Consider the following 23,602-nt stretch of genomic DNA (forward strand, 5'->3'; position numbering starts at 1 on the left):
ATATTCAGTATATTTTACCCCAGTTTGAAGCAAACAAAACCTTTGAATTCTTCCTTCTGGTACTACAGTAGATGTGGGAGAACCATGCAAGAAATAGATCCAGTCCTGTCTGTGATTAATCCATGGCATATTTTTACAGGAGGGAGAAGTGAATTTGGAAGCAAGTGGCAAAAAAAGCTTGCCTAAAATATTAGGAGCAAGTACATAAACTGCATTTACAGATGTTTCTCCAATATAGGAAAGCTTCAATCAAACTAATATTGCAAAAAAATTGTATTTATGCATCATTTAGGAAGACAGAAGGTGTCATCATTAAGAGTTAGTTAGCAAAGAGTTAAACCGGTTGGAGAAATGAAAAGCATTTGCACTAACAGCACAGTTGTCTTGCTTTGATTCTGTTTATGCCTCTGGAAATGTCTAGCAGGCTTGCAGGCAATGGAAAGAAATGTGATTTATAATAGATATAAAAAGCAAAGTTCCACCTTCAAGCTTGAGGGAAGGAAATAGGATTGTGTCTGAACATAAACCTACTTCACAATTCATGCTTTGTTTCTTCTCATGCAGTCCCATTGGCATCAATGTGTGGAAGTTACCTTATAACTGGTTCCTGCAAACTGTGATTTCCTTTAGAGATGAAGCTGTTATGCAGCTGAACAAATTCCTGTGTAAAGGGAAAATACTTGTTTCTCTTGTACTGACATTATCTGGTATATTGTCACTGTATAAATTATAGCTCCTTCCATAAACTGAGTACATGAGGAAGGTCCACAGAAGCTGGGCTGCATTGCAGAACTCACAAGTTATGATCATTGTCAGATGGTGTAACTCTTGATTCAGGACTAAAAAGAGTCAGTAGGGTCTTGCCACTGATCAATGATTTGCAGTTGTAGACTTAAATCAAATTCAAAAGCCACCTGCTGGTGCATCTCTTTTGAGAAGATGTCAATCCAATTAACTGTTAAGAGGTTCTGTGCTTGAAATATGAATGCATTTAATCAGTCTTATTTCACTGGTACATACATATTGAAGCATATTCTAAGAATAAAGCTACAGATCGCTGTTTAAAAATAATTATTAAAGTTGTTATAATTCTGAATTATTTACCAAAATTATGTCTATATGCTGAATGGGTACTTGAGAGGTAGGAATAACAAATTAGAGAGGTATAAACTACAAAGGTTTATTTTTCCAAAGTTCTTTAGAATTTAGACTAATCTCTTGTATACTATTTGTATGTAGGTTACGTAGTTTCTACACTAAAAAAGTATGAGGAAGAATAAATGCACATGAGGAAGCAGTGTAAAAAATCCTGAGTCCACAGAAGTTAATGACAAAAATACAACTGACATCAATGGGATAACAATTTCATTCACTACACTTTCTAGCTTCAATGGATGTTTGTGACTAAATCTTGCTGAATAAAGAATAAAAATGGAAAATTGGTATTTAGGTTTTAAAAAAATATTGAAGTGGTTGAAGTGTGAAATTATATTTCACATGTTCTGGTCGTCAAAATTCTGAAACATTTCAACCAGTTTTATCACTTTATACGTTGGCAAGGAGATGTTACCGTTTAAATGTTACAGCTACATTCTTAGCTGAGATATCTTTGGAAGAGATTATCAATGAATATTTATTTATTTATTTATGGGAATAAGATATTTGGAACATTGTGGAAAAAAACACATTTTCAGGAAAGAAATACTAGCAGAAAGAGATAGTTAAAAGCATAAAAGCAAAACAACTAAAATAAACAATATGCTCTGTTACTCAGAGGCCTGAAAAACAGACTGTATACCCATTTTAATGCAGTTTTCTTCAGAAATAATCTAACGATTTTATTGGAGCAAGTCCTAAAACATGATTCCAGAAGCCTCTTTCTGTTCTGCGACCCCCTACATGTTCTGCAAAATCATGTCTCCCAAGACACAGCAAGATCAGTCTGGTACACAAGAATGGGAAAATGTCTTATGAGGGAACATATGGGAAATAAAAATGAAGTCAGCTTCTGAGACTTTCTCTAGCAAAGTAACCACTGTTCCTTGTGAAGTTGAAACTATAGCTGTCTTGAACTGGAAAGAAAGCTTTAAAAACATGGAGGCAGAGATGTAGCAGTTGCCTATAACCTTTTATTCTCTCCATCTGTATACAGACAGATTACTTTGCAGGAGAGTTAAGAAAAATACTGGAGATAACATGGACTAATGTTTGCATACACAGAATTTCTGCTCATATTTTTACCAGTAACAGAAAGCATGTGTTCAGATGCCAGATATTTGAAAAAGATTGTTTTCTTGTTTTCATCATAACTATTACAGCTGAAAACTTTTATAATTATAAAATAAAGAATCTGGTCATCCCCTAGTCTCACAGCCACAGTCTGTTCACTGTAAGCACTGTGGGAGGGCCACTCAGTTTTGGAATAGAGAAGAGTTAAATGTGTGGATATGAGACCTGCTGTTCTCATATAGACATCAAGGCCAGGAAATAATATATTCAGTAATATTTTTTGTGTATCTCACGAGCTAATTGTAAGCAGTATAAAATATCTTTCCATTAGTCCAATAGTCTAAATTCATTGTGTGAACATAGACACCAACTTTGAATTACAAGTATTTCAAATACAAGCTTGAACTTGGCTGCTTACAGCTTGATTTCTATAGTAAAATTACGAACAATTTTCCAAAGATCATGGGAGTCTGGGGAGGTCCCTGCTGACTGAAAGCTAGCCAGCGTTATATCCATCTACAAAAAGGGCATGAGAGAAGACCCAGGAAACTACAGACCTTCTGGTCTCACTTCAGTCTGTAGAAAAATTATGGAGAAAATTGTCCTGGAGGATGTTTTAAGGCACTTAAAGAACAAAGATATTACCAGGCATAGTCAACGAGAGTTTACCGAGGGAAAGTCCTGCCTTGATAAAATGATAAATTTGATCTCCGTTTAGGATAAGGTCACCTGCTTGGTGGATGAATGGAAGGTGGTGCATGTAATCTTTCTGGATTTCAGTAAGGTTTTTGATACTGTCCGTCTAGACAAACAGTCCACCCCCATGAGATAAACAGGTTCACACTACACTGGATGATGAACTGTCTTGATGGCAGAGCTCAAAGTGTTGTAGTAAATGGAGCTGTATCTGGCTGGTCACCAGCAGTGTTCATCAGGGTTCAATTCTAGGGCCAGTTCTGTTCAATTTTTTTATCAGTGATCTGAATGTAGGAATGGAATGCATCCTTAACAAGTGTGCTGGTGATACTAAACTGGGAGGTGCTGTTGACTCCCTGGAGGGACAAGAAGCCTTTCAGAGTGATCTAGATAATCTAGCAGAGGTTCAGACTATATAGAAAGAAAAATTTCTTTTCCATGAGGGTGGTCAAACACTGGAACAGATTTCCTAGCAAGGTGGTTGATACCACTTAGCTGCCAGTGTTCAAGAAGTATGTCAATAATGCATTTAATAATATGCTTTAACTTTTGTGTAGCTGTGAAGTGGCCAAGCAGTTGGACTTCATGATCTCTGTAGGTCCCCTCCAACTGAAGTCTTCTGTTCTGTTCTGTGCTATTATAAATTGCTAGGTAAGCATTGACTATCATATAATGAAGACAGAGACAGATCTTCATGTGCTGTATAGAGAACTAAAATACTGAAAGGTAGAAGTATAAATGTTAGTGTTATCATTTATGTGAAGAAAACATGCTATAAAATAATTTTAAATAATGCAATTTCTGTTAGATTATAAGTGGTATATTACGCATGTCATGTAAAAATTGACTGATTCCATTAAGTTTTTGTCCTGTAACTAATGGATAGATATCAGTGGAGTATTGTGGTAGGTTGACCTTAGCTGGTTGCCAGATCCCTCCTCAACAGGACAGGGGGGAAAAAATAAGACAAAAATAACTCACAGGGCAAAATAAAGGGATCACTTACAAATTACTGTCACAGTCAAAACAGACTCTCTTTGCGCAAATTTAAATTGATTTATTACCAATTACAATGCACTTGGATGGTGAAAAATAAAGACAAACGCTGGAATACTATCTCCCATTTTTTTCCCCCCAAACTCATCTTCACTCCTTCATTCCAGCTCCTCTACTTCCCTCAACCCAAGCAGTACAGGAAATATGGGGAATGGGTGGTTTTGGTCAGTTCATAACCATTACTGTCTGCTACTCACGCTTTTCCAGGATATCTTTGGTATCCTGCTCTGTAGATGTGTTACTTTTGAATCTAAATTTCTTGAACACAAGTTACACAATATATAACAATTCTGGTCTACATTTTCTAACATTTTTATCAGGTGAGAGGGTTGTTGCACACTGGAACAGGCTCCCCAGGGAAGTAGTCACTGCACCAAGCCTATTGGAGTTTAAGAAGTGTTTGGACTGTGCACTTAGTCACATGGTCTGAATTTTTGTGTTGGACTTGATGATCCTTATGGGGCCCTTCCAACTCAGGATATTCTATGATTCTATGATTCTAGGTCATTATAGATACTGGATCCATTGTGTTTTCAAATTCTGCTTTTTTTTTTTTTTTTTTAATTGTATTTCTGTTTTTTTTTGTTTTGTTTTGTTTTTTTTTCGTATTCATGAATTCATACTTTTTTATTCTCTACTTAACTTAGTGGCCAGTTACTGCCGTTGCAAAGATGATACAGACCTGAGGAAATTTGCTCTTCCTTTGTAAAGTGTGACAGACACAATAGTTTACCACAACCAATTTGAATGTGCCAAGGTGACAGCCATTTCCCTTGTACAGATCTATAGTATTGATCCAAACTTGAGGCCAAGAAAATGCATAAAAACACTTAAACTCCATAGACAGAAAATCAGCAGATCCTGAAAAGCAATTCACTAGTTTCATCACCAGTTTAAGGAACTAAGTGGCCAGGAGACTGTTGAGATGAAAACCTATCATCTAAAGTTTCAGATTTCCAATCCAAAGTTAATAGCTTCAGTCAATGGAGACAACTAGTCTCTCAACTAGAAAGTTGAAAAGTCACAGAGTTGAAGGAAAACAAAGGTAAGTATCTTTATTTTGTAGTAGCCTAAAATAAGCATCAACCATTAGATCAGAGAAATTAATATAACTTTTGATAGGAATTTTCACAATATTTAAATTATTTATATATATTAATGAACAATTTGCCTGCATGTGTATAGTGCAGATTGTTGTTTGTTTTATAGGTGTACATACATATGGATATATCTGCACATAATCAAAAACATGATCAGACTTAAAAGGTATTGCCGTGATAGGATGCCTGTCTGTAAAGGATTAGGCACTGGCTATGCTGACAGTTTTGTGTCACAGTAGAAATAGAAGCCACCTCAATTTAATCTCATCCTGGGGACAGTTACTACAAAATTATCTGTTTTTCTGTCTATAGGAATTTCTTAAATTCTACATAGAATGTAGAATGACTTGAGTATTATGAATTCATATGAGGGCAGTTGCTAAAAAGATTAAAAAAAACCCTGTCCTTTTCAAGAGGAAATTCCATTCATCTTGAAATATTGTAAATAATACAGAGAAAATCTACCCCCTGACCCAATGCTAAAGTTTCAATAAAGAAAAAAAAGTCTGAACTCTTCATAGGCATTCATACAATCAGTACAGTAATCTTAATCTGTAATCCTCATGTGATGTAATCTGCTTTGGTCTTTCAGAAGCAGTCATGCTAGGTCAGCTCATTTCAGCTATGGTTTGGGTTTGTTCTTTTTAATTCTACTAACAGATAATTGAGAGGGAAAAAATAAATAAATTAGATTAAAAAATACTAGACTGGATATTACAAAGCTTTCTCCCATCAATGAATTTAAGAGTCGGCTGAAGTTGGCAAATAATTTGGCAAAGCTATTATGAAGAAAAAAACAAAACAAAACAAAACAAAAAAAAAACACAAAACACATTTTGCTAGTTATAAAAGAAAAATAAGTGTTATATAAATTGAATATAACACTGATAAAAACAGTCCATCCAAATATGTTGCTAACTAAATGAGAAATCCCAGCTCATTTCCTAAGCTTGCTTGAGGAATGGTAGTTGTCAAAGAGGTTAGACAACAACTTAGACAGAAAGGTAAGCAGCTACTGGCAGCTGTCTAGAATTCAGTTTATGCGTGTGAGTGTGGGGCATGTGGCAAAAGGTTTTGGGATCAGAGCCAGCTATGTTTTAAATCCTTTTGTTCACGTGCTGTCTGTAAGTATATTGCTATTAGTTTTCTAAATTAAAAAGGATTATGTGAAACATTACATAATAAAATAGCCAAGGACAATCAAAGGGAATAGCACTATGGTATATCTGAAAATAATGGCTTTCTTTGTAAAATATATCTTGATTAGACTAAACCTTATATAAGAGGGTTATGTTATAAAACAGTATGTGGATTCAAATGACTGGAATCACTGATTTTGCAATCTGTGTTCAGTATTAAGAGCTAGACAAAATACTCAGTTGCACCAGGGAGGATATGAAGAGATTAGAGAGACCAATATATCACAGACTAACCTCTTTGCTCTAGACATTCACAGGGACACAGGCAATTCTCATTCCACTACTACCTGGAGACACATGCTATGAAGACAAAAAAATCAAGATTGCAAGGAAAGCTGACCTTTAAGGTAAGCAATTCTTCTATTAGTCATAACTTTTCATGCTGAGTACCTTTTCTATACTGAATTGTGAATGTAAGTACTATTTATGTACACATATGCGTATACATATATATATACACACACACACACACGTACACTACTTCTCAGGTGCTGAACAGTTACTAGTAGCAAATTCATATTTTGATAATTTGTTCTACATCTCCATAGTGGAGTTCCTAAATGATGGTACTTTTCATCCCAAATTTTTTTTTAAACTGTGAAAAAGAAAGATACTTCTAGCAAAGTTGTGAAAGTCAGTATGTTATTAGAAGTTGTTAATTCTTTGAAAAAAAATATCAGAAGTCCAGACTGGTACATAAAAATTGTGTACTAGAAAACAAATAAGCAATGCAAATATTTTTTATCTTCATAGATGTTAAAGGGGGCAGTAGTCCTGTATAATGTAATCTCTCATAATCCAGTGTTTTATAAAACGGTTAATAGTAGATAAGTTATAATTAAACACCATTTGTGTGGCTCTTTACTTGTCCTAGTGGGAATTATTGTCAGGTACATTACTTAGCATTTTGAAAATTATACTAAATTCTTAGGGTTAAACTAAACTTTCTGTTAGTGGGTTACCTTTTTCTGTCTGTGTTCTCTAACAAAGGGATCAGAAATTATGTGAGGGCTTCATAGCTATACACAAACAATTAAAACGTAACTTTATGTTATTGAGAGAGTGTTGTTTTTTGGGGTTGTTTATCAACAGCAAAATAATTGTCTTTAAAACTTTTATTTGAGAAATAGAGAAGGTAAAGAAAAGGACAATTAAGAGGACAAACAAGATTATGAACAAAAACTAAAGAAAAATAACTTCAACCCTCCTATTGCAGTTTTAACTGTTGTGTGTTCTTTTCAAGTGCACACAGAAGAATACTATCCAATTAGTCATACTGGAAATCCTACTGTTTTGAAATGCAAAAAACAGTACTTGGAAACAGTTTCATGTACTTGGAAAAATTAATCTTAAAAATACTGTGAAGTAAGGTATTTTGATCTTTTGGGAATTAGTGTGATCCTCACTGTTGAAGATATCTGCTAATTCTAGAAATTTGTAAGATCTTGATGATCTAGTGAAAAAGTGTTCTATTTGCAGTTTATTGTATCAATGAAGTAGTAAATTTGTATCACAAATTCATTTTTGATCCAATAGTTAAGGGTACCAAGCCTTACAGAGCTGACAATTAATTTACAGTTTTCTTCAATACAAATATAAAATGAGAATTCTTCAACAAAAATCAATAAAGGATGACTGACAAGAAGGGGAGTTTGGAATTGAACAGGCCTTTGAGACTCTTCTTTTAATGCTGTATACAAACCCAATGACTGTGTAAGAGATGGCTTATTTTAATTTTTTTTTTTTTTTTCCTCAAGCTCCCCATGATTTTGCTTGGTGTCTATATCTGAGAGGGAGGATAACTCCTCAGCTGATGAGTTAGCTGAAGGAATAAATACAACAAATAAGGAATTTTTGTGATCTCTACAGTAGTAGAGAAAAGGTTTCCGTCAGCTGAAGAATTCAACAAGTCAATAGATTTACAAGAGGCAACTGCGTCAAGAACCTCTGCTAAGGAGCTAGGAAGGGACTTAGCTGAGAAGGGGTATGAGCCTTGAGCCAGGAATATGTAAAACAAATAAAATACAAAAATGGCTAGAAGTTCAAACATGACACTACTGGAGATTGTTACACCTTGGTCTCTTAAGAGTTTTAATTTACTTCTCTGGAGTTGTTTCTGTTATTTTCAGAATGTTTAGGTCTTGTATGCCTAGTTAATAACAAACATACTAGAATTTGTCACTAAATATTGGCATGTAAATAAAACTGGTAGAGATTTATCTGTTTTTTTTTTGGTTTTTTTTGTTTTTTTTTTACAGAGACAAATAATTCAGTTTATAGGGCTTTTCTTTCATTATGTTTTTACTGCAGGCAAATTCAGAAAGTATGCTGCTGGGACATCTAAAAAACCATTTAAAATACATTCTAGAAAGATGAATCTTAGAGTTAAAAAACAGTTTTCTAGGTCAAAATGAAGAAAATGAAAGAAGAAAATGAATGAAACATCAGTTTATTTAGTATAGATCCTGTAAGTTCCCTATATCATTGCATAAACCCTATATCATTGCATAATTTTTATGATAAATGTTTTAGACTTCTCTACAATCATAGGACAGTCAAAGATGTTGTGGTAGTAGGCAAAGCTTGGAACTGAATAAGGTCATACCCTGCCTCTCCAACCAGAACCTGGGGGAGTGCTGTGTTGCTCTTTAATTCTCTTCCTTCTGTGGCTTCTGAGTTATAATTTATTTTTACATGTATTTTTGTAAAGTTAGTGTGGGTGTTAAGGGAATAATAGATATAAGGAATGATGACTTGTAGATACTTCAGGGCAGGGGAGGAGGAAGAAAGAGACAAAAGGAGAAAGAAAGGACTGGTGTGGGAGAGAATATTTGCTTGTTTCATCTGGAATTGTGGGTTTCTCTGTCTTCATATCTTCAGAATTTCTTTGCGTGAATTAGTCCAAAAACTTAAGGAACTGTTGAGAAACATCATTAAATCTGCTACAACTCTAAGCATCCCTGTGCTATATGAGGGAGCTCTGTTAATACAGAAATTCTGTTTCTGTTGGTGAGAACTGATCTGAGAGACTCAAATCTATGGGTGCAATAGAAAAAACAGTTGAGACTGAGTAGGTGAGGTTTACGTTCAACAGGATTAGTATATATTAAAAAATTTAACAATTCATTATTTAGCTATGTATTTACCTAGATACTCTTCTTTATGTAAGAATCAGGCTGATAAGGGAAATGAGTTTTATTCATAGTGTGTTTGCTGGTGTTCTATAGTCTAATGTCTGAAGTGACTGCTTTTCTGTTACTACTGCTTTGGGAAACTGTACAGTAGATCATAGGCATGTCTGTGAGTACAGTGCTATATCATTGTGAAACAACAAGCTTCTTAACAGTATCCCACTCATCTATTGGACCATAAAGGAGTCTCCATTGTTGGAGCTACTCAGAAGCCACCTGGATGTGGTCCTGGGCAACCAGACCCCCAAAGATCCCTTCCAACCTCAACCATTATGAAATTATTTGATTCTGTGAACCTTCCAAAAATCCTTTAAAAACATGCTTCTGCCACCTAGTCCATGAGTAGCTTGATCATTTTTTCAGACATATTTCCTTCTACTTGGAACAGCTCATGCAGTCTTTTCCCTCCCTGCCCTGAGCTGTTAGAAAATCATAGAATCATAGAATTCACAAAGAATCATAGAATCAAAGAAATCACAAAGTTTTTTTTTTTTTTTTTGTGAAGCCTAGAATTAATTCTTTAATCTAGTTGTTACTTGCATTAGACATCTAGTCCAGGGACTTGGACTGTAACAGAAGAGAATGTTTTTAAGAACAGTTTGTAAGCTTTACCTTTCAAGAAGGCACTTAAACTGAGTTTCAGTTTAAAGGCATGGAGAAATAAGAATTTGAAGCAAGCTGGTTGGCTATCTTTCTGCAATTAATGGAAGTTTACACCAAGTTAATTAGCTTTCTGAGGTATACACTCCTCTCCCCTTGAGTCATGTGCCCATGTGTAGGTGTGTAATGCCATTAACTATGCCTTACAGTATCAGACATTCACACGTGGCTGGCATATATAACTGAGGATTTATAGAAGACCTGCATCTCTCTGCATTGTCAGGTGAAGCCTAAATGAAATATAACATGTTTATGCAACTGAATCCCATCTTTTGTTCACCTGACTCCACCTTTATGATTTATGAACTGGCTCACCTCCAACTACAATGGGAGGTTAAACACTCAGCTGACGTGTAGAGTCTGTATGTAGGTAATTAAATGTCGGCATCCCAACGTAACTAAATCCTACACTAGAATCCAATTGCTTAGTAGAAAAACACGGAGAAGGATTCTCATTACTTGAATGTTTCAGTAGACAGCAAAAACTGTTAAGAGAATTAGACTCCAGGACCCAAGGGAGTTTTCCTCCCAGTCCACTGGAGTTAAAGCTACCGTGGTTCCCACCCAGTAATGTGAACAAGCGTGTGTTATCCCAACACACACCCTTATTCACTCCTTTAGTACAGACATGTCAAACAGATGATCACAGACAGGAAGATAGTGCCTTTCTATATGTGGCTGTGTTGGGTCTGTCTGAGCTGGAGTCACCTTTTCCCTGCAGCAGCCCACACAGTGCTGTACTCTGCACTCGTAGCTGGAACAGCACTGATATCACTCCAGTGTTGTGTCTATTGCTGTGTAGTGCTGGCACAGCATCAGGACTCCTTCTTAGCCCCCAAGAGCCAGCAGGCTGGGGGTGGACAAGTGATGGGGAGGGGACATTGACGGGGCAGCTGACCTAAACCAACCAAAGGGATATTCCATAACACCTGATGTCACACTCAGCAATAAAAGGGGGGGCTCTTGTGGGGGAGGGGGCTGTTCCTCCTGAAAAACCACTACGCGTTTGAGGCCCTGCTTCCCAGGACGTGGCTGAACACCGCTCGTTGATGGGAAGTAGAGAATAATTTTTTTTCCCTCTTTCTCTGTGCTTCCGCGTAGACTGATTGTTTCTTTTGTTTCTTTTTTTTCCTCCCCATTCCCTTTCCCTTTAATTAAACCTTTCTCATCTCAAACCTCGAGTTCTCTGTTTTGTATTTTCTCCCTCTTCCTCTTTGAGGAGAGGGGGAGTGAGAGAGCGGTTGTGGTGGAGCTCGGCTGCCCACCTGAGTAAAACCACCACAGCGGCATACATACAACAAGTAAAAACATGAAAAAAGGGCTTGATCCTGTTCTTACATGCCAGATAATGAAGTTCAAATTAGCATATCACACAAACACCCTCACACCTGTGATCCACACAGGTCTCTTATAACTAGTCCAGATCTATAGATTATATAGATCTATGGTAGTAGGCAGTATCCAGCCTTGAGATGTACTTGACATTTAGCCCATCTTGATGTTAGCTATTGTCTTTCACACAAAAAAAAAAAAAAAAAAAAAAAGTGTACTTACTAAGAAAAATAGTAAGGAATGCAGAGTAGTGAAATGGTAGCTCAGATTGTTGTGGTGAGGCACAAGGTTTGACCAAACAAAAGTACTCACTGGCAGCCTGTTTACATGTAACTGGCCATATTTTTTTTCTCCCTCCTTTCTGTATTCCCATGTTTTTGTTCCCTATCAGCCTTGATCCCTTCCTTTCCCTGCTGTTGATCTTTCCCCTAAGTGTCCCATGTAAAATTTTGCATATTTCCAAAGTCCACCTCAAACACTCTATAATAATTATTTTTCTCATCACCCTCAATACAATCTTGTCTCCATTCTTACAAGTTACAAAGCTTTGGTTTAACCTCTTTGTCTTGGTTTCAGCTGGGATAGAGGTAATTTTCCTCCTAGTAGCTGGTATGGCACTGTGTCAAGATAAGAATAATGCTGATAATACACCAATGTTTGAGTTGTTACAGAGTGGTGCTTACACAGAGCCAAGGACTTCACTGCTTCTTGTGCTGCCCTGCCAGCGAGGAGGCTGAGGGTACACAAGGAGCTGGGAGGGGACAGATCCAGAACAACAGACAGATCCAGAACCTCGCCAAAGGGAGGTTCCACACCATGTGGTGGATAATTAGTATAGGGTGGCTGGCCAGGGTGTGGGCTGGGACTGCAGCTTGGGGATGGGATGGGCATTGGTCAGTGAGCAGTGAGCAATTGCATTGTGCACCTGTTGCTTTCTACATTCTATCATTTATCATCATCATCATCATCATTATGTTCCTTCCTTTTCTGTCCTGTTAAACTGTCTTTACCTCAACCTGCAAGCTTTTACTTTTTTCCTCCCAATTCTCTCCCCAATCCCACTGGCTGGGGAACATGAGCGAATGGCTGTGTGGCACTGAGCTGACTGCCGGGTTAAACTACAACACTCTTCAGTGTTCACTGCACAGATTTGTTTGAGTGGTTTCTTCATGGACCATTCATTAGTGACCTAAGTGTTCTGGTCTTTCTTATGGTCTGCATTGCCTACTGCTCATTAAAATAGTTTTGTGTATCAGCATGCTCAGTTTATCACTTCTCCTATTTCTTGACTTTGCCTTTTATGTTGAATAGTGTTAATGACATATCATTACAAAGCAGATGCCCTTGCATTCTGGGTGTCCCTTATATATATATAAAGGAAGAAATGGAAAAGAGATAAGTTATCCAAAGATCCAAAGAATGATAGCTGTCTTTTAAGCTCAGAAACAAAGATTTAGCGTAGAGAAATGAAAACCAAAACCAAAACCACTTCATTAAGAAAGAAACCAACTGTGTCTCTTTTTTATCAGTTTAATTTTAATTTGGAATTTGATTGGTTTACGCATTGGGATATATGAAATAGCACTATGTACAGCAGTGGAAAGCAAGAGTTTGCATTCTGGAATGAAGGCAAGTCTAACTCAGCAGGACTTATTGAAAGTATGTATGAGTTAGCACAGATTTGACTAGCTGATGGCCTAAGTAGCTAGTGGCTTCTTTGTGATATCATATTTATACAGTTTTCTTACCTAAATTAATACCTATGTGTGTCTTATGTAGTGATGAATTAGTTTGAGAATATCTGCACAGAAAATCAACAGATGTTTTTATAGACCTCACTACTCTAGTGGTATAATTTACATAAACCTGAAGAGATATACTTCATGGGATAAAAGCTGATGTTTATTTTGTATGGAATGAGAAATATTTGAGCATTAAAAATTCTGAAAGCATTAATTACTCCCTGCTGCTAGAGTAAGTGTCACTATCCCCATATAACAGATGAGCAAGCCTCCTAACCAAAGGAATGCAGTCATTAACTTCTAGTAGCTACCTATGGATTTTCCTGAGGTAAACAAAGACCCTTTAACAGCAGGAAGTCTTGGCTTCGTAAGTCCTGAATCAGCTTTTAGGCTGACCTACTTGGTGATGAAAAAGAGACTGCTTTTCTCTCTGATGAGAAAAGCCATTGCAACATGTTTAATTACCTAAAGAAGTAGTATTATTTTTAGAGTTACAGAAAATTACTGAGTATAGGAAACATGAGTTTTTTGGGAAAAAATGATTTTATAGCAGTTTATTTCATTACAACAAAACTCTGGCACACAGTCAACTTTATTTATTTATTTTTTTAAGTTAATGGAAGTATAGTATGAGAAGTTCTTTCTGAAATAGAGGTTATATTACATTCAAAGGTATTGCTGCACAAGTTATAAGATTGTAATGAAAGCTGCATGTAGGAGTGGTAAGTATTGTATAAAAAATGATATTTTATATTTGAAGGTACTGGATGCTATGCACTAGCATGGTGTCCCGTGTGATGTTAGAACTACGTTAAATGAGATAAAGGTATTGTAGTATATACTCCACTTCATGCTCTTCCGCTTGGGAACCAATGACACTGACAAGGAAGATCATGAGATTAGCAAGAGGGAATAGAGGGCTCTGGTGTCTAGGGATGAAGGGCGCAGGTGCTATTGTCCTCAGTTCTGCTGCTGAAGGGAGAAAGCTTGGGTAGGAGTACGTGCTTGTTTCATGAGATCACTGGGATGTCTGAGATTTAGCGGACTCACATGCCTGGCATGCTGAGACAGATGGATACAAAGTCTTTAAGAAAGACAGACAAATCTGATGAGAAAGGGGATTGCTGGTAATGTGAAGGAGCAGCTTGATAGTATGAAGTTCCACTGTAGTATGGGCAGCAGCGTAGTTGAGAGTTTGCAGGTCAGGATCAGAGGAAAAAGACAGTAAGGGTGACATTGTGGTGGGAGTGTGTTACACACCCTTTGTAAACAGTGGTCTGTAGGAGAAAATAGAGCCTTACTAATCCCTGAGATTCCTAGTAAAAGGTTGAAAAGTAATTAAAACAATTTGAAAAAAAAATAAATAAAAATTAAAAAAAAATCTGATTGGATACAAGGTTGCCCAGAGAGACTGAAATCTCCACTTTTAGAAATACTCAGAACTTGACTGAAAAAGACTCTGAGCAACCTAATCTATGTTAGCCTTGTTTCAGGAGAAGGATCAGACCAGGTGACCTCCAGAGTTTCCTTCCCGCCCATTCTAAGACTATATTTGGACTAAGATGAAAATCAAGGCATTAGGGATGTATCTTTGCTTTTGTGTATTCCTCTATGACCTAGGAGCTACTTCTAGCATCAAGAACTTTTTTTGTCCTGAATGTCTGTACTTTCTGGGATAAAGAGTGGTGTTTATTTTGCATGTAGTAAGCAATATCTAAAACACATTCTAAGCAGCATTTAATAGGTTAATTTTTTTCTCTTTGATTGTACCACAGAGCCAGTTAGTATCTCATGTGTCTTTAGTATGGTCAACAATGCATCACTCACTACCTGATTCATACAGTAAAGCAGGTTTCGTCTCCAGAATCCCATTGTAAGTAATTTTTTTGCACAAAATCAAGCAAACTATTTTTTTTGGTGTCCTAATGAATATTAACACTGCACCACCACCAAGGATTATTTAATTTAGATGGTAAAAACAAACAACAAACAACAAACAAACAAAACAATAGATTGTGTTTAAAGTCAAAGCCTGTGCTTTGTGGCACAGGGAGGACCTGAACATCATCCAAGTATGTGGTTCACTAAGCAGACTTCCCTTTGTTAAAGCTATGCACTTTTCAAGTACCTACTGTCTTCTGAGCATGAACAAGAAAACTGCTAAGGCAACTAAAACTTTCAACTGCCCTATTTTTCCAGTAAGAGTCCTGAGAGACAAATCCTGAGAATCAGTCTGTTATGCTTACTGATGTAAACCCAACTGAATAAACTGAACAGTTACTTTATTCTAACATGATCTATCATAATTTGATACTAGTGACTTCCCTAGGTTCTTCCTAATTGACTACTTTTGCTCTTGAATTGGAATAATCCCAGTTTTGACAGTTTTATGGTGCAAGCAAATCAAAATTGAGCTCTTAATGATGATGTTTGCAACACTCTGAGTTGTACTCTGATGAACTCAATTGCATGAACTCAAATTAGAGAAAGCAATTAGAGATCAGCATGGCCAAAGCTACATACTGTTTTTGTTGAGGGTGGTTTAGAATGCAGACCTTGAGATTCAGGGCTTTTTTGCCCCATTCTTCCATTTAAGATGCAAATCACTATTTGTGTATTAGGATTACTGACTGCAAATAAACACAAGATTTTTAACATTGTGACTAAACTATAATGTGGGAGTCCATATTGAGAGTGTATCAGCATTGCTGCACTGTAGGCAGTTGGCAGACCTTCTCGTTTTGTTTAAGCAAGCAAATCTGGTTGTAAGATTGCTGGAATAATTCAGACAAGTGTCTACACACTGGCTATTCACTGGGATAAAGAGCATTTACTAATATTATTTTATTTTGATTGGACTGGTTTTAGGACTAAAATATCTGCAGTTTATAACTTATTTGTTCAGTAATAAATTGTGTGCTGGAACTTTAATGGTGTTGTGTCAAAGTGCATTGCATCTCAAGAAAACAGAAACTGAGGAACTCCAGAGAGCTGCAAATATTTCTGTCTAGGGTGTTTTCTCTTACCTGGAAGCTTTTATGTTTTGTTTTGTTTTGTTTTGTTTTGTTTTTTCCTTTTTGTGTGTAAAGTGGGTCTTTTTGCAGGATCTTTGGAACAGGGTAAATCACTATTCCTTTGGATTCTCAACCTGCATGTACAAAATGAAGGAGTGAAGAACTTTGCATAGAGAGAGATGGGTAGCACGTATTTGAATGGAATGTTGACAGTGCTTTGCGAGGTAGCTTGTTATGACCCTTTAATGATTGTTTTGGTGACTAGTAATGTGAGCCTGGAAATTCATTATGATCTTGAATGCTTGCTATGCACTCCTTAGCCAAATATTGGCTGTTTCATAGATGAGAACAGTTTTAATACAGAATTAATACTCGTGAGAGAAGCCTTACCCTCCTATGTTCTTGTTTTTTAGAGTGTACAGCCATTTAGTACAGACTGTGTATGCATCTGTTGCCACTCCTTAATATGTATCTCAGGTCACCTGCACTGATAAGCTTCCTAGTACCTCACTGCACCAGTGGCCTGGCTAACAGTACAGGTGAATGTACAGATGTGTAGTTTCCTAATGTATCATGTGCTCTTGGTTTATATGCTTTGGTTTATATAGACTTAAAGTATGTCATATTTGAAAATATTACTTCCTAGGTGTTGTACAACATTTTTTAGAATACAGACTCATACTCTTTAACTTCACCCTTTAAAAAACTTCATCAGGTTTTTGTATTGGATGAATTCCATTCAGTGTATTGATTTACCATGACTTTGCTTTCTTCCACCACCCTTTTTTAATCTCTGGTGCAGTGTGCTCACGTGCATCCTGAGATAGTAAAGAGGACAGCAGGGCAAGCACATCTGGGCAACTGACTCAACTAGAGTATTCCTTATTTTTCTTTATTTTTACATATTTGATTATAGTTATCAAATATATCATGTTAGCTGTCTGGAAAGAGCTATCATTAAGAAGTATTGCTTATTGTGCACAGTCAATAGAATGAATGCATGGATGCTTCTTAGCATTGTCTTCTAAACTCAAAGTACCCTCTACAGTCTCTGTACCTCTAAAATGGGATATGTCACTGATCGACATACTTCAACATTTATCTAGGTATTTGTACACATCAGAATATATTGTCATCAATTTGTACAATTTCTTAAATATGATTATCCAAATTCTAGCTGCTCTTTAACTTTACCTTCATGTTAGAGATCATTAAGGCTTCCCATTAATTGCTAATGATTAATGCACATTCTTACTTCTTCACTTTTATCTGGGCATCATGCCAGGCATATTATTAAGCTGTTAGACTTTTCCATCCCCTCCCATTTTGGCAGCGTATGTGAAGGTGTTACTGAAATCTTATTCCTTTCTTCTGATGATCTTAGCATTACTTCTTCAAATTCTATGCACTGTATAGCTTTTTTCCCCATTAAAAAATGCAAAAAGTACATCCATACTAAGTAGGCTACTGATGAGAAGATGGGAAATCTCCAGTCTTGTTAATCAGTGAATTAACTTTGAGCGTTCATAGTAGTGCTGAAGATACACACTCAACTGAGATTCACTTGCCCCAGATCAGATTTGTCACTGGCAAAACATGAGCAAGTGCCTTGTGTTGCTTCTGCCTACACACTTCTAAGCTGGACTTGCTCTTTTGGAGAACTGATATGTCTACTTTGCATACCAAAGTGGTTCAGGCCCAGATAAAAATATGGTATTATTACTATAGTTCAGTCCTTAATCTGAATGAAGTTACACCACCTTAAAGTATCCTGTACCTTTGTTTTGCTGGGATAATAGTACCATGATTGGACCTGATGATCTAAAATATATCAGGATTTGTATATTGTGCTCATCTAGTTTATAGTCAGATAAAAGCAATGAAAACATTACAAAAACTGTAAGCAAGCCCTCAAAGATAGTTGGGTTTGCCTCTATTCATGATTACCCTTTTTATGTTATCTGCTATCTAAGGGAAGGGAACTTGCTTCTATATTTCTCCCTCTAAATTTATATGCAGAATTCTAATTTGCATGCACTTTTGAAGAGACTGTTTTATCTCTGAAGGGTTTTAATCATACTTGCCAGTGATAGTGATTAAGAAAATATATATTTTTTAAAAAAGGGTATTTAGCCTGATACCACCAAGCTGTTTCCTGCAAGTTAGACATTATGACTTCTGAGGAAAAAAGATGATTTGTTTGATAACTTTTCTTTCCATGACACTATGGACTGTTATGCCTCATTAGTTTGTGAATTTCATCAGTAACAATAAAATGGGAGAGTTGGTGTGACTTTTGGACAGCAAGAAGCATTTTGGGAGAAAGGAAGATATGGAAATGATGGGGTGTAGTGAAAACAGGCCTGCACTGGGACTTATGCGACAGATAACCATTGATTTCATACTGTTTCAAAAGAAAAGGTAAATGTCATAGAATTGTGTAAATAGTCAGTTTCCACAAAAAAATCCCTAAGGTATTTGAAATCATCATTTTAAGGTGACATCCTTGGTCCAGTGAAGCCAATCATGAACTTCCCACTGAAGGTCATATCCCATTCTGCCTCTCCATATGGGCTCAGCTTAGTTCTTTACCCATTGTGTCTCTTTTCTCCCTTGCTCTGTCTCAGAACACATTAACAGTGAAACAGGAACAGTGTATGTAGTTTCAATCAGTAAGCACTAGCAAAGCTGCTATTTCCTCGGTTTTAATTGTCTTGCTGAGGAAATTTGATGTTTTGTTCTCACTTGTTTTGTCTGCATCTATATCTGACATATACCATCTGTTTTTAAACAGAACATGATTTCTAGATCTGTGTCAATGCTCTAGTTACCTATTTTGTCTTTGGATAAAGAAGCTGATTTACTTTTCTTTTTGTATTTTAAGAAAAAATGCATTTGGGAATGCATTTAACTTTCAGTCTATGTAGCTAAAGTATATAAGTATATTTAAGTATATGGGAATGTTCACATTATTATGTATCTTAAAACCAACTGCTTTCACCTATAAGATCCCTCTTTCCCCATGTTTGTTGTGCATTTTCCTTCTTCCACGCAGCAGCACTTTGCACATTCATTCATATAAGAGTACATGATATTCTTGTGTGTTAAATGAATAGAGATGTGTGTATTTGTGTGCAATTGCCTCCTTCTATCTTTTATTCAAATGCCAGGTAAATCTGCCTTTGTCCAGGTGTGCCATGTGTCACAGGTCTCTGTGATGTCTTTATGTAGAAAACCATGTGAGCAGGCATCTACTTACACTCATGTTATGATTCTCCATTTAGAGGATTTTCCTTCTGTGCTTTATCATGTTGTCTCCTGCACTGTTCCTCTGAAGTCAAACTTAAAAGTCACCTGAGAGAAAAGTAGAGAGCCCCCAACTGCTACTAGTTTAATCATTTATTGTGAACCAGTATTGGAGGGGGAAAAAAAAGTTTCTGATTGTAGAGATACAAATACACTATAAATGTTTGGATGTCATCCTGACAGAGGTCATGGTGGGAGATGATGTACATTGTACATACAGCTGTTTCTAGAGAAAGATAGTAATGGCAGTACAGAAGCAGACAAGCAAGAACACCAAATGCTATTGCATCCTTATAGTGAAAACAACTGTTATTTGTGAAGAACTAGGTGTGTGTTTTGAATATTCCAGTGTGTTCATTAGAGCCACAACTTAGCAAGGTCTCTAGGAAGTCTATTTGGCTATTGGAAAAAAAAAAAAAAAAAAAAAAAAAAAAAAAAAAAAAAAAAATCCCCCAAACAAAAGGTCAGGAAAAACTAGTGACAAAAGATATAGAAAGGGCAAGCAAGGTACTTAGTAGCTCTTTGCCATGGCTTTTATGGGTAAGATTTGTCATTCAGTCTCCCAGGTCCCTTAGCCTAGCAGCATAGAGTATGTGAGAGTGAAATATTATCTATATTAGAGTAAGATAGATTTAGGGAGCACTTAAATTGTTTGGACATACAGAAGCTCAAGGGACCAAGATGGGCTGGATGAAAGGATGTTGAGAGAGCTGGTTGATGCTACTGCATAGTCACTTTCTATCATTTTCAAAAAGTTATTGGGAAATTTTTCCTAATGACCAGAAAAAGGCAGGCACTGTACCTGTTAAAAAAAAAAAAAAAGGCGGGGGGGTGGGCAAGAAGGGGATCCAGAAGAGAACTCTAAGCCAGTTAGCCTAATTGGGCTAGTCCCCTTCCTGGGAAGGTTACAGAAGAAATCCTCCTGGAAGCCCTATCCAAGCACATGAAGGACAAGAATGTGATTGGGAACAGCCAGCATGTGTTCACCCCAGGCAAATGATGCTCCATCAGGCTTTCAGCATGATTTCCCATAATATCATTGGAGCCAAATTAGCGAGACCTGTACAGTAGATGAAAAATAGGCTGAACTGTCAGGCTTAAATGGTTTGTGGTTAGCGGTTCCTAGTTCAACTGGTGGCAAGGTTACTAGCTGTGACAAGCAGTATCTAATGTCTCCATTTATGATGTGGGCAAAGATGTGGAATACTCCCATGGTTGGCCTGTGGTTGATGCCAGCTGGGGAGAGTGGTTGATACACAATAAAGCAGTGAAGCACAAGGCTGCTGCTTGCTGGGATCCTGACAGGCAGGAGCAATGAATGGGCTGGCAGGAACATCACAAAGTTGAAGAAAGCTAAGTGCAAAGTCCTGTATCTGGGATGCAGTAACCCTACATGCTGGGAGAGGCTGGGGGGTGAGTGGCCAAACAGCTTTCCATAAAAAGTCCTGGTGGGCAGCAGCATGTCCTTGTGATGCAGAATGGTGGCTGTGGGCTGGGCTATATCACCATAGGTGCAGCTAGCGGGATAAAGGAGGTGATTCTTCTCTATTCAGCAGTCGTGAGACTGCATGTGGAATACAGTGTCCAGTATCCAGTCCTGAAAAGCCACTGACATACTGGAACCAGCCACCACGACGGCAGTCAAATCCTGGAAAATGAGAGCCCCGAGAGGCTGTGAAATCTTCATTTATGGAGGCACTCAAAGCTCAACAACCCGTACAACCTGCTTCAGCCGGCCCTGCTGGGGAGGGAAACCTCGGGTGGACATCCTCCAGCTGTACCTCCCACCTTCCCCCGTGCCGCTGTCGGCCGGATAGCCGCGGTGTGCCGTGTTCGGGGGTTGGCTTTATCGGCGGAGACCCGGGGCGGGGCGGCGCGCGTGTGTGAGCGTGTGTGTGAGTGTGAGGAGTGTGAGTGCGTGTGCGTGGGGAGCCGCCCGGAGCATGCGCTGCGTGGGGCGGCTGGCGGCTGGCGGCGCCGCTCCTCCCCGGCAGCCGCGGCGGCAGCCACCGAGCCCGGCCCCGCTGCTGCCGCTGCTGCCGCCGCTCGGGGCCGCGGTGGTGGCCGCGGAGCTTTGAGCACCCGCCGGGGAACGGCGCTGTCAGCCGGCCAGCCGACCCCCATCCCCGGTCTGAGCCCGAACTGGGGAGAGAGGAGGAGAGCGGCGAGCAGCGGCCATGGGAAACGAGGCGAGCCTGGAAGGAGGAGAAGGGCTGGGAGCCTTCCCCGAAGGGGCGGCGGCGGCTGCCGGGGATGGCGGCGGCCCCGCGGCCCCTTTGCAGCGCCTGGTGCCGGCCGGCGTGGAGGCGGACCTGAGCCAGCTGAGCGAGGAGGAGAGGAGGCAGATCGCCGCTGTCATGTCAAGGGCGCAGGGGCTGCCCAGAGGGAACCTCGCCGGCGCGGAGCCGCCTTCCATGCAAAGGCACGCACGCAAAATCGCCCTTCTTCCCCCTGCTCCCTTCCCCGTTTTTCCTGTTTCTCGTGGTGGGGCTGGGGGCGAGTCGCGATGCAATCCGGGCCCTTTGCATCGGGAGCGGGCGTTGCGGTTTGCTGCCTGCCGGAGAGAAGGGGGAGGCTGGCACTGGGATAGAGCTCACAGCCGTGCTTTTTCGTCCCCACTCCGGGGTTTTCTGCTAATAACGGCGGTCATCGGTTCCAGTGGGCTGCGCCCTTTCCTCTTCCCTCCCGTCACACCGATCCGGAGCACGGGTACTTTCTGTGCCTTGGGAGGGGGAGATCTGCAGCCTACATTTCGGTTTTCTCTGTGTGTCTGTGTGTGTGCTTTATGGGGTTGGAGTGCCCTGCTGCTCAGGTAGTAGCCAAGAAAGCTCTCCCCAGGGCGGATGGATTTTGTAAGCATCTCTTTATGGAGGTATGGGGAGAGGCATTCTTGTTGAATCTTTCAAAGCTTTTGGGCATAATGCATTTGCTAGCCATTACTCTGCCAGTTCTTATCCTCTACAACTATCATTTGGCTTCATTAAATAGTAATGGATTGAGGAGGAGGTCTGTTCCAGTGTCGCTTTTTTTTTTTTTCTTTATTTATTTTTCCTCTCGATTTTTTTCCCCTTGAGAAGGAAAGAGAGGCGAGAGAACAAGAATTCAGTGTTCTGTGTAGTAATGGCTTTACCTCGTCGTTCATCTGTGAAGACTAGGTCACTCCCTTCCCCTGTCCTTCTCTACCCCGTAGTAAATTCACTGCCCGAAGTGCAACAAGCCCGATGTCCCCGGCCCACCTGGGTTCGCTCCCCAGCGCTGGCCTGCCCCGCTGGGTGGCCGCAATTTGGCCCCCGTGTCCCTGTCCCCGGTCCTAAACCCTCCTCCTTTCCATGTCCCTGTCTCTGGTCCTAAACCCTCCGCCTTCCCCTGCCCCTGTCCCCGGTCCTGAACCCGCTGCCTTCCCCTTCCCCTAGCCTAGGGCCGACGTCTCGGTTGCTCTGGGTGTGTTGTTTGCCTTAAAGGGGGATGCTGAAGGGAGCCTGCTGTAGTGTTCAACACGGTTCTTGTATATTGACCTCACCCCCGATAAATGCATGTTTCATTTGTATAATATCAGGTTTATATAAGTGAATTTTAGAAAAGAAGTGAGAGTGGGACCATATTCATCCTTGGGTAAAGTACGGAAGTCATTGGTATTATAACTGAGATGAATGTCTGTTTTATTATTACTATTATTATTTTCAATTGGAAGTCAAATCTTGCATATTTGTTAAGCAGGTATTAACACTGTATGTAGAATATAATATTCCATGCAGTTCAGGGCTTTACCCAGCTTCTGTAGATGTTAGTGAGGAAAAAATCTTATTGATCAGTTCTGTGAAACTAAGCTCAGAATTCCCTTATGTATAAACAGCTTATGAACAATGGTAAAAAGCTTAGTGTTTCATACTAATCTTCCAATATAAAGATAAAAGTCCTTGGAAGACCATAGAACAGGCTAAAATATGAATATTCCTACATTTATAAACATATTTTTCCCCTAAAAAACACGCTGTTATCAGAAATTCTTTTGATCTTATTAGTACACCATACTTTCATTCTCTGTTTAAAGTAAAGGCAGTCTAGATTTGTGAATTA

At 38.8% G+C, this 23,602-nt stretch overlaps 1 protein-coding gene across 5 annotated transcripts in view; it reads left to right on the forward strand.

Annotated features, from left to right (window-relative positions):
• The first annotated feature begins 21,595 nt into the window (after positions 1–21,595).
• PCLO (piccolo presynaptic cytomatrix protein) overlaps positions 21,596–23,602 on the forward strand; it is a 365,900-nt gene continuing 363,893 nt past the window's right edge. For all 5 annotated transcript variants that reach the window (XM_032208140.1, XM_032208141.1, XM_032208145.1 and 2 more), the window contains exon 1: positions 21,596–21,947. In XM_032208140.1, coding sequence (XP_032064031.1) covers positions 21,703–21,947 — 245 coding nt within the window. In that variant the 5' untranslated portion in view covers positions 21,596–21,702. The remainder of the gene's footprint in view (positions 21,948–23,602) is intronic.

This window comes from Aythya fuligula, chromosome 1 (assembly GCF_009819795.1).
Source record: "Aythya fuligula isolate bAytFul2 chromosome 1, bAytFul2.pri, whole genome shotgun sequence".
Lineage (NCBI taxonomy): Eukaryota > Metazoa > Chordata > Aves > Anseriformes > Anatidae > Aythya > Aythya fuligula.